Source organism: Phascolarctos cinereus, unplaced genomic scaffold, assembly GCF_003287225.1.
Source record: "Phascolarctos cinereus isolate Bilbo 61053 unplaced genomic scaffold, phaCin_HiC Scaffold_7;HRSCAF=346, whole genome shotgun sequence".
NCBI lineage: Eukaryota > Metazoa > Chordata > Mammalia > Diprotodontia > Phascolarctidae > Phascolarctos > Phascolarctos cinereus.
Genome location: NW_027556180.1, coordinates 155,746,176 through 155,758,771, shown reverse-complemented (window position 1 = coordinate 155,758,771; position 12,596 = coordinate 155,746,176). Strand labels below are relative to the sequence as shown.

The following is a 12,596-nucleotide window of genomic DNA, read 5'->3' as shown; positions in this document are numbered from 1 at the left end:
AGTGGCAGCAGTGGCAGTTTCCAGATCTCTCAGCCCACAGATGGTAAGGGGATCAAACAATGGGTCAGAAGGAGATTTACAGGGTCTCTTTGCTGACACCAGGGCCACGACTGTGTTTCATTGCCTATATTTGAACCTGGGTCATGGTCCTGGGGCTTAGTCCCAGTGCAAGGGAGAGCACTAGCACAGCAGAGCCTGTGGTTACAGGGGAGCAGGGACCCCGGTCGCAGTTCCAGGATTGAAAAGAGTGCTTGTGGTCTCTCACAAACCAGTGCACAGTGCAGGAAAGTAGTAAACACACCTCTCCCTAGATTATATCTCCTTGAAAGAGCCAAAAAATTATAGGCCTCCAGAATTACCTCTGAAAATCATCATACAAAAAACCTGAAGCTTGGGACAGTGCCTCCTCCACTTCAGATGCAGAGCTCCACTTTAGCATAGGATTAAAAGTCAAGACATAGGCTGGAAAATGAGCAAACAACAGAAACAATTCTGACCATAGAAAGTTACTATGGTGACAAAGAAGATCAAAACACACATTCAGAAGAAGACAACAAAGTCAAAGCCTCCAAAAACTATGATTTGGTCTCGGGCCATGTAAGAGCACAAAAAGGATTTTTTAAATCAGGAGGTAGAGGAAATGAGAGTGATGCAAGAAAATCATGAAAAAAAATAATAAACAACTTGGTAAGGGATGCACACACACACACAAAAATACGCAAGAAAATGACACCTTAAAAAACAAAATAGGCCAAATGGTAAAAGAGGAACAAAAATTCAAATGAAGAGAAAAATATGTTGAAAAACAGAATTGGCCAAATTTAAAAAGATATACAAAAATTCACTGAAGAGAAGAACTCCTTAAAAAATAGAATTGGCCAAATGGAAAGGGATGTACAAATGCTCACTGAAGAAAATAATGCCTTAAAAGTTAGAATTTGGTAAGTGGAAGCTAATGACCTTATGAGACATCAAGAAACAATCAAACAAAATCAAAAGAATAAAAAATGAAAGAAAATTTGAAATATCTCATTAGAAAAAACATCTGACCTAGACAATATAGCCAAGAGAGATAATTTGAGAATTATTGGATTACCAGAAAGTAATAATAAAAAAAAGAGCCCAGACATCATCTTTCAAGAAATTATCAAGTAAAGGTGCCCTGATATTCTAGAACCAGAGAATAAAATAGAAATGGAAAGAATCCACCAATCACCTCCTGAAAGAGATCCCAAAATGAAAACTTCTAGAGATATTGTAGCCAAATTCCAGACCTCCCAGAGCAAGAAGAAAATACTGCAAGCATCCAAAAAAGAAACAATTCAAATATTGGGAAGTTACAATCAGGATAACACAAGATTCAGCAGCTTCTACATTAAAGGATCAGGCAATGGGTAGGGGGTTGTTAAGGAATTAGGTAATGGGGGTGGAGTTCCAGCCTCAGTGGAACTGTGCATGTGATTACCCACAATGCATATAGAAAAACCCACTTGGGGGGGCTTATATGTATGATAATGATATTATAATAAGCCTCTCTACATCATAAGTTCACCTAAAGGACAGCTTTTGCTATTACTGTGCAGGTGCTTACTTGGGGAAAGTCCCTTCTATTGTGTTGGGGTCCACATCCCGCTTGGGCATCCTGGTGGTACCGCTTTCTGATTAGCTGACCATTGTGGCTCTGTCTGAGACTAGATGGATGTGGTTGTGGCTGAGTGCATGGACACATCTGCTGTTTCTGTGGGAAATATGAGGAATGGGTGTGGGGATGGTGCCTAGATAGAGGCAGCGGCTGGGATCCCATCACATGGACATGCCTGCTGGGAGAAATAAGAGTTCATGGACACACTTGTTGTTTTAGTTAGGCATATGTGAGGAAGTTAGGCTATTGAGTTGCGGGTTGGCCAGTGGCTAGGTAGAGGCAGTGGGCCTGCTGTTCAGTGGGATCTATGATTGAGCCTAGGGGCCTGTGGTGTGGTGGAAGCCAGATTGTGTGGCTAAATCTGGACAAGCCTGTTGTTCAATGAGTCCCATAAGGAAGTTAGAATGTTGGGGCTGGAGGCAGCTTTATTAGGATTCCATCGGGGGGGAAAGGATAGAGGGAAATACATAATTGGTAATCATTATCAACCAAATTTTTACAGTGAGTTTCTCTGATAAAGACTTCATTTTTCAAACATACAGAAAGGTGAATCAAATTAATAGAAATAAGTGCCATTCCTCAACTGAGCAATAGTCAAAGAATATGAATAGTCAGTTTTCAGACAAAGTAATCAAAGCTATCTATAGTCATTTGGGAAAAAAAACTGCTTGGACTATTGATGAGAGAAATACAAATTAAAACAACTCTGAGCTACTACCTCATACCTGTCAGATTGATTAATATGACAGAAAGGGAAAATGACAAATGTTGGAGGACACATGGGAAAATTAAAACACTAATGTATTATTGATGAAGTTGTATTTAACCATTCTGGAGAGCAATTTGGAACTATGCCAAAAGGGCTATAAAACCATGCATACCCTTTGACCAAGCAATACCACAACCAGGTCTGTACCCCAAAGAGATAAAAACACAAAAAGGAAAAGTACCTATGTGTACAAATTTATAGCACCTCTTTTAGAGGTGGCAAAGCATTGGAAATTGAGATGTCCATCAATTAGGGAATGGCTGAATAAGTTGTGTATGATTGTGATGGAATAGTATTGTGCTATAAAAAATGATGAGCAAGATGCTCTCAGAAAAACATGGAAACACTTACATGAACTGATGGAAGGTGAAATAAGAAGAACCAGGAGATTGTTGTACACAGTAACAGCAATATTGTATGATGATCTACTATGAATAACTTAGCTATTCTCAACAGTACAATGCTCTTAGACAATTCTGTAGGATATATGATGAAAGGTGCTGTCCACCTACAGAGAAAGAACTGATAAAGCCTGAATTCATATCAAAGGTACTTTTTCTTTACTTTTCTTGGAGGGTTTTGTCTGTTTGTTTTCACAGAATGACTTACATGGAAATGTGTTTTGCATGACTACACATGTATAACCTATGTCAAATTGCTTGTCTTCTCAATGAAGGGGAGGAAGGGAAAGAATTTGGAACACAAAACCTGGAAAAAAAAGAATTTTAAATCTGTTTTTACATGTAATAGGGAAAAAAAATATTAAATAAAAAAAGAATAAGAAATATGTCCTCCAACTGCTGCAATCACTTGTTTTAGCACAATGTGGCAATAAGTTTACAAGATTCTGATATGCATTCTTTAATTCATCATGAAACTATACTTTTATCATATTGGACATTAAGTGTCACTTTCATTAATAGACTATTTTTCTAAGCTTTGATTAGAGCCCATAATATTTTTCTGTGGAGTTTAAATGAGACAACTTCCCAGGCCATTGAAGTATGTTTATTTCTATCCCTTAAATAAATTTCTTAACCTTTCATGATATGTGGCATGATTCAAGGTTGTGTTGTGCTATTCCATATTCTCTTGGGAATTTCTAAAATTCCAAAATTATTCTCTTTTCCAGTATATCAATATATGTGTTAGAGTTCATCACTCTGTAAAAGACTTCCAAGCCAGTTCAAAGTAAAAAAAAAAATCCTAAAACAGTTTTGAGAGGGGACTGTTTTAGAGCGTGACAAAGATGTCTACATCTTACAGGTTTACCTGGACTTCTGATGATACATGGTATAGCTTTGAAGGGAAAGTGAATTTCATCAGAAAAAAATAACTTTTTTCCAAATTTTCAGCACTTTAGTCTTTGTACTGTCTTGGATATGAAAAATATTTTTCTCTTTCGTAGCAATAGTTAAAAGCTATTTTTAAATAGGTCTTTTTCTTGTTCTTCCAACTTCAGAAGAAGAAGCTTATATGGAGAAATGATTAACAACCCCTCTAGCCATCAAATCTTCTTGAAGGTTGTTGCTTGTTTTCTGAGGATTAATTAGACAACCTCAAAGCAATGGTTTTTCAGTTCTTAGTTCTGGGGGGGGGGGTTTGTTTGTTTGTTTGTTTGTTTGTTTCAATTATACTGTCCTTTGATCTTTGGTAAAACTGATTCCATTTAATTATGCCATTGAACAATCCCTGAAACCCACAATTTTACCAAAAAGCCAAAAGCCACTGCAATAGTTCTAATGGTCACTGAAGTGCTATAACTATTGAATGTTTCATTGGAATAAAATACATTCTTTAAAATAATAGCATTATAAATACAAAAAAAGAGAGAAATGAAATGCGTGTATCAGACAAAATCCAAAATTCTACTGGCAGAGAACTGAACTAAAGTTCAGGTTCAAATCAGGTTCATCTAGTCATGATCAAACATTTCTTAGTCATTCTAGTGTCAAAAGAATCATATATGTATGACCATTTGGCTATCACAAAAATCATATCAAAATTGTTACTTTCCCAAGTAAGCCACACCACACTCTAGGTGCCTAATAAATGCCTTTTGACTGATGGATTAATGGATCAATGTCAACTTAGTCTTTAGATAAAGTCTCAACTATGATGGACTAGCCACTTGCCTAAAAGACTATTTTATGGAGAACTCACACAGAGCAAATGCTCATTTGGTGGTCAGAAGTGATAATACAAGGACATTCTCAAGGTCCCTCTTAAAAACTTTGGAATTGATTGTGTGACATGGGAGACACTAGCACAGGACTGCTCAGCATGGCATGCCCTCATCAGAGAAGGTGCTGTGCTCTATGAGCAAACCGGAATTGAAGTAACTCAAAAGAAATACAAGAATCCCTAATTTAGGGGCAGCTAGGTGGCGCAGTGGATAGAGCTTCAGCCCTGAAATCAGGAGGACCTGAGTTCAAATCTGACCGGAGATCAAAACTTGACACTTACCAGCTGTGTGACCCTGGGCAAATTATTTAATCTGAATTGCCTAAAAAAAACCAAACAAAAAATGAAAAACAAACCCTAATTTAGAGAATCCATCCTAAATGTTCACATGGACTATTTGTGCCTGACCTACGGTAAAATATTCCGAGCTCATATTGGTCTAATCAGCTACAGTTGGATGCATTGTAACTTGACTCTAGCATAGTGATGTCTTTTTGGTCCTCTTCAAGTATGAAGGACAACAACCAACCAACAGATGTAGTAATGCATTGGCATCACCAGTGTATTAACAGGATAAAAAAAACCTCCACTATATTGGGTAAATGCTATAGAACGATATAAAAAATTTAGACAATTATGGAGCAAAGTGAGAAAGCATTTAGGGTTAGCAGTTGCTAGTAGCTGCTATTTGTATCAAAGTATTAACAATAAAAATTAAACTATTGCTCTACCAAAGTATCAAAAGACCAACAGTAGAAGACTATGACATGTAAACAAAAAAATAAAGATTTGTATATATGATGTTTCATTTTATGACTAAGGATAACATGAAAGTTAATGTTATTATAATCAAGTTGATCTGGCATCTTAAATCGTAAAATGTCATAGTTGGAAAAGACCTGTGTAAAGATACAGTCACAACCACCTGCCTAATAAGCAAATCCTTTTCATGATACTCCCTTGAGATCATGTCTGAGTATCTCATGTAAGCAGTACTTGCCATGAAGTCCATTCAGTTTTTGGACACCGGAAATTTTTATATTATTCCTTATGATGAACCAAAACTTGTCCTTGGTTTGTACAGGACAAGTCTAATCAATCCTTCCACATGATGACTTTCCAAGTGTTTGAAGACAGATGTAATGTTCTTCCTGTAATGCCCAACAATTTCAATGATGTTAAAATCAAACAACTAAAACTAATGGGAAAACTGAGAGAAGTGAGAAAGGTTTTACAAGAACTCCTTGTTGCCTTCTTTCCACTAAAAAATATTCATTTCTCCACAGGCTGATCTAGGATACTATGGATAATCCCTCCTTTGAGACAATGCTTCATCTGCTTCAGTGAATTCAGGGATGCCTGCGGCAGCTTAATATTCCCCAAAATCAAGATAAATGAGTGGCCTGAAGGGTAAATGGCAGCAATAATCTCACCAAACATCACTGCTAGTTCTTTCTGTGGAAGAAAGTAGCTGGATGATGTTATGAGAAAGGCCAAACAGTAAATGACAAAGAGGACGAGGAAAGAGATCACAGCTTTCATGGCTCTCAAATGGATCTCTGTTCTGGGATCTCCAGCATCCCTGGCATTGAGCTTTATCTTCCTGGTATGTTTCCACATGGAGAGGATTAACAGACACAATGAGATCAGAGACAGGGTAAAAGGAAAGAAAGTCCCCAGACTGAGGAAAATCAGGGTGTTAAAGTAGACAGAGTTACTTGTATCATTTCTCTTGTTCTTTTTGCTTTCCCAGCCCTTGAAATCTTCATTAAACTTCTCTGTTATTAGGAAGCTCATGAATACAGATTAAGTAAAGATGCCAGTAGAATTATGAGGATCACTGTGTTAATTCTCCACTTCAGCCAGAGAAAAAGGGGGTGAGAGAAATTGGCTATCTTCAAACAGTAGAATATGCTAAGGCAGGGAGCAAAGCAAACACTTAACTGGTTGGCGATTGTCCAGATGCTGTCTACAAGTTTCAAAATAATTTCACAATCAAATGCCTCTGGATAAAGAATTGTTATAAAACCATCTAATAGTATCATAAACAATAGGGCAATTCTGGAGATGGCTAGGGTGGTGAGAATTAAATCAACCAAGTAGATTTTCCTTTTCTTGATCCAGTCAATGAAGTTCACCAGTCCAATGAATCCATTCCCCAAAATCCCCATTATGAACTCTCCAACCATCATGATCAGAAAGATGCTCTCCACTGCATCTAATATGTCTGCAGAGAGAAAACTCCAATGTCTAATATCACAGCTTTTGGATTAATTTTCAACCAACCTATTGAAGAGAGGTATCTATGTCATTGACCTTTTGCAGTGATTTCTTTTTTCTGTCTTTATTGTGTTCCCTGTCTCCAGAGAGAAAGCTTTGCCCTATATTTTTGTACAAGGTTAGAGTTGTTTTCATAAAATTTCCTTATTCTTTGCAAGTACATTGACCTTTTTATGGGTTTCTGGGAGGAAACTATGTGTCCTTCTATTTCCACTGCAGCTTGTGATTTTGCATGCACCATGATAACTGAAGGGTTGGGCTTCTATTTGCTTACATGAAAATAGGAAAAGATTCCCTTCCGTCATTTTTGCACATTCATTTTGATGCTACTTTGCATACAGCTCCGATTCATCATCAGTTTGACATATGAATCACATGACCCCCAAAATAATCCATATTCTTGACAATGAAGCAAATCTGAAGATGAATTTCTTTATTGCTACCAGCAATGAATAAAAAGCTCATAGGTTAGAATTAGAAATTATTGGAACAGTGAGAATAATACATATATACATATATATGCATATATATACATATATATACATATATACATATATACATATATGTGTATATATACATATATGTGTGTGTGTGTATATATATATATATATATATATATATATTATATATACACACACAAATGTAATTCAGGCTCAAAGTGAAGATTTTCTTCAATTACAGCTATAATTTAGCAAGGAAATTATTCAAATTCTAATACATTACGAGAATTCACATTCTCATCAATCAGTGATTATTTACTCAAGATTAACTATTTTATTACACACTACTCAGAATAAAAAATAAATCAACTAATTGAATTTAAAGTTCTTTTTCACAATACAGAATCAGTTTTCTGGTTATTATTTAATCTGCTTTTTGAAAGAGATGAGGCAATCTATTTTCATTATAGCGTTCCAATTTCACTATCTCAGTTTTTTTTTAAATGTTGCTAGGCTCAAAGCAATTATCTCCAGTTATCCAGAAAATTAATGTTTGAAGCTCCTCTAATTTTACCAATGAATTTCATTCATGAAGAATGCCTGTACAATTCCAAAGGACTCACGATGGAAAATGCTATCCACAACCAGAGAAAGAGCTATGGAGTCTGAAAGCAGATCAACGCATACTATTTTCACCTTTCATTGTTTTTTGTTTTTTCTTTTCCATGGTTTTTTCTTTTCATTTAGATTCTTCTTTCACAACATGACTAATGTGGAAATATGTGACACTATACACATATAACCTATAACAGATTGCTTGCTATCTTGGGGCAAGGGGAGAGAAGAGAGGGAGAAAAATCTGGAACTCAAAATCTTACAGAAATGAATGTTGAAAACTATCTTTACATGTAATTGGGCAAAAAAACTAATAAGTGCAATAAAAAAGAATGTCTCTCATACTTTATTCTGACATATGCTATATTAAAATGTTTATAATGTATGAAAATTTTCAGTTGACACCCCTCCAAGTTCACAGGAACAAAAATCCAAGAAGGAAGACAGTAGTGACCGATCAATCAACCAGCATGCATTACTGCCTGGAATTGTACTAAGGATTGGTGATTCAACACCAAAAGACGAAATATTCTCTTCGGAAGCTTGCAGTCTAGCTTACAGGGTAGCTAACACATATATAGATAAGTATTTACAAATAGATATAAAATCAAAAGAAGGTAATGGGGAGGCATAAAAGTACTAGAAACTAGAGTGATCAGAAGAGACTTTTATTCCCTTATTTCTCACTAGGCTCTTCTATCATGCCTGAGAAACCTCTTCATCCTGGAAAGTCAAGTCTGCCCTAAAATTCACTCCTGGGAAATACTTTTAGTCCCTGAGGACCCAGCCTGTGACTGGGTGGCTCCTTCTAGAACCTCTTTCTAAGGACAAGTTTTAGAACGTAAGCTCCTAGAGGGTAGAGACTGTTTTTCTCTTTGCTAGTATTTACATTCTCAGGCTTAGCACAGGTTCTGGCATGCAGTTAGCTTAATAATGGCATGTGGTCAGTAGTTGACTGACCTGGTGGCTTTATGTAGAAAGCAGTGCTTAAGCTGAGTTTTGAAGGAAAGTAGGGATTCCAAGAGGTGATGTTGAAGATGAAGTCCATTTCAGAGACAGGCAGCACAAAGGTAAGGAAACCTTTGATTTCTATATTCCTACTCATACAGATCATTCTTTGCTTTTAAAGACACAAATTTTAATTCTACCTAAATTAATTTACTTATTCAGTGCCACACCAATCAAACTACCAAAAATTATTTTATAGAGCTGGAAAAAAAAATTTATCTGGAAGAAAAAAAGGTCCAGAATATCAAGGGAACTAATGAAAAGAAATGCATGGGAAGGTGATCTAGCTGTGCCAGATTTTAAATTGTATTATAAAGCAACAATCATCAGAACTCTTTGGTACTAGCTAAGAAATAGAGTAGCTGGATCAGTGGAATAGGTTAGATATGCAAGATATGACAGTGAATGACTATAGTAACCCACTATTTGATAAATCCAAAGACTCCAGCTTCTGGGATAATAACTCACTATTTAACAAAAACTTGTGGGAAAACTGGAAAATAGTATGGCAGAGACTAGGCCTACAACAACATCTTATACCCTATACCAAGATAAAGTCAAAATGGCACATGATTTAGATATAAAGACCAATACTATAAGCAAACTAGGAGAGCAAGGAATAGTTTACCTATGAAGGGAAGAACTTATGACTAAACAAGAGATAAGGAACATTAGGAAATGCAAAGTGGCTGACTTTGATTACATTGAATTGAAAAGTTTTTGCACAAAGCCAATGCAACCAAGATCAGAAGGGAAGCAGAAAGCTGGGAAACAATTTTTACAGCCAGTGTCTCTGATAAAAACCTCATTTCTAAAACATATAGAGAATTGAGTTGAATTTATGAGAATACAAGTCATTGCCCAATTGATAAATGGTCAAAGGATATGAACAGGCAGTTTTCAAGTAAAAAAATTAAAGTTATCTACAGTTATATGAAAAAAAAATGCTCTAAATCAGTGAAATGAGCAGAACCAGGAGAATATTTTACATGGCAAAAGCCACATTGTGCAATGACTAACTTTGATAGACTTAGCTCTTCTCGGCAATGCAAGGATCTAAGACAACTCCAAAAGACTCACGATGGCAAATGCTATTCACCTCCAGAGAAAGAACTACAGAGTCTGAACACAGATGGAAGCAATCTATTCACCTTCCTTTTCTTTTGTTGTTTTGTTTTGTTGTTTCTTTCTCATGGTTCCTCCCATTAGTTCTAATTCTTTACATCATGACTAATGTGAAAATATGCTTAATATGAATGTATAAGTAGAGCCTATATCAGATTGCATGCCATCTTGGGGAGGGTGGAGGAGAGGGAGAGGGAGAAAATTTAAAATTCAAAATCTTATGGAAGTGACTATTGAAAACTAAAAATAAATAAATTAATTATTTAAAAAAAAGACATAGATTTTATCAGGAGAGGTTTGGAGGCATTGATTGAAAGTGCTGAGCCATATTTCCTTTATAATTCAACCTGATTTCCTCTTATCACTTAATTTTGTGGCCTAACTTGTTTTTCATCTGTATTACTTGTTCAAGTTTCACTTATTAATGAATTAAATACCCATTAACCTAAATAGCAAAGTCTGGAGAATATGTATTTTTCATGTACTTTGTTGGTTTAGTGTAGATGGTTAGATCTGATGAGACTTTATAACATTTTATTTTATATATCACAAAATGATATTTCCCACAAGTAGAAACATTTGAAGGACCTCTGACAACTATACTGCTGCTGTCTCTGTTCTACCAATTTGGAACAGTGACCCTCCAGGACACACTTGCAGAAACCATAGCCACCCCTCACTACATCTAATTTGCTCAGCTTTTGAACTCTGGCTTTGGGCTGTTCCTCATTGGTGGGTGAATACAAACTCACCTATAACCTACTCTATCTAGATGGTTTCATACTATGCTGTATATTTCTTTCAGACATCTGCAGAGAAATCAAAATTAAGGCCTCCTTAATCACCTTGTCATCTGCCTCATAGCTGTGTGTTGAACATTTGAGAACATTAATCACATGTATACTACCATTGATACTAGAAAGGGAGCCATACGTGACTGCCTAATGACTCTATTCATAATCCTTGTGATTCCTCAAACCAAAATTCTCTTCCTTGGCCACCATTATCCTTATTACTTCCCCTATTAGAATATAAGCTCCTTGAGGATAGGGCCTATTTTGGTTTTGTATTTGTACCCTCATTGCTAGCACAGTCTGGCACAAAGCAAAGACTTAATTTTTTTTTATTACATTCATTCTTTTATTCACCTCACCATCAATAGGGGATACCTCCTTAATTTGGACTTCATTTTAGGCAGTCTCCATGACACCGGAAAACCACTTTGGTGAGTATATATCTCTCTAAATAATTCTTTCTTTCATGTCCATGCTCAGTGAATAGAGTAAAATTATCTCAGTATTTACATCTTTCCAGGAATCTTGGATGAATTTGATGTATATACCCATAATCATTCACTCAGCCTCAGTCCCACAACACTTTGTTTAGCTGGTGTCTATCCTCCCAGAACACTTCTAAGTGAACCTTAGGATTCACCTCTTCTCAGATCATTATGTCAAATTTAATTGTTCTATTTTTTAATCCCAGGATAATTCTTAGTCTGTCAGAAAGTTTCCTGATGGCATAGCAGACTTTTGGTTCTATACTCCTGTTACTATATATAATCACTTAGCTAACTAAATTCTCTCTTTTGATGAATGGATGAAGAAGTTAATAAAGCCAGGTAAATATAACATTATCCTCATAACCTCAAAAATCAGAATATATGAACCTGACATATAAGCAAATACCTAAATTCACAGAAGACAATATCTTCCTTTACAAGAAGCTTTACTTAAAGTAGAAGAGTAGAGAAAGGAGGTGGTAGAAAGAAACTACTGGCTTTCTCTTCTAATTGAAGTTAGAATGACACATACAGAGGAATCTTCTGATTTGAGACAAAGTTATTTATTTTCCTAGAAAGCAAAAACCATACGTTTTAAGAAGATGCGTGGTGGTGGGACAGCTAGGTGACACAGATGATAGAGCACCAACCCTGGAGTCAAGAGGACCTAGGTTCAAATCTGGCCTCAGACATTTGCCACATACTAGGTGTGTGACCCCGGGTAAGCACTGTCAAGTGCGTCAGGGTAGCCTCCAGCAAACAAGTAGACATCAACACAGAACCCCATAGCTGCCTAAACAGGCAGACACCAATGCTTGGAACCCCCATATAAGCCAGCATAGCCAAGTGAACAGGCAGCCTCCAACACAGGGACTACCACATGCTTCAGTGTAGCCCTGGGCAAATAGATGTCAATAGATCAGCACATGCCAGACATCAGCACTGGGATCCAGGCTCAGTACCAAGTAAGCTGTCAGACCCCAGCAATGCCAACCACTCCCCATCCCATCCCACCCATCAGCACAGCACCAGACAGAAGGGTCCTTCCAAAATAAGTGTCACCTGGGGGCCTCAGGGCAACATCAGTGCAACACCAGCCAACAGCCAGGGTCTGCAGCCCTTTGCACAAGAAGTTTGGGACAGTGCCACCACAGGAGCAGAGTACAAATTTAAAAGTAAAGAAAAAGACCAGAAAAGATGAGGAAAATACAACTAAAAACAATCTGACCAGAGAAAGTTATTACGGTGCCA

The 12,596-nt window shown here is 36.7% G+C and overlaps 1 protein-coding gene across 1 annotated transcript; it reads right to left on the bottom strand.

The window, feature by feature from the left end:
* Positions 1-5,867: 5,867 nt before the first annotated feature.
* Positions 5,868-12,173, bottom strand: LOC110203811 (taste receptor type 2 member 7-like). The gene is given in 3 exon segments (XM_078147666.1): positions 5,868-6,401; positions 6,404-6,822; positions 12,050-12,173. Coding segments are annotated over 3 exon segments (1,077 nt in total).
* Positions 12,174-12,596: the final 423 nt, after the last annotated feature.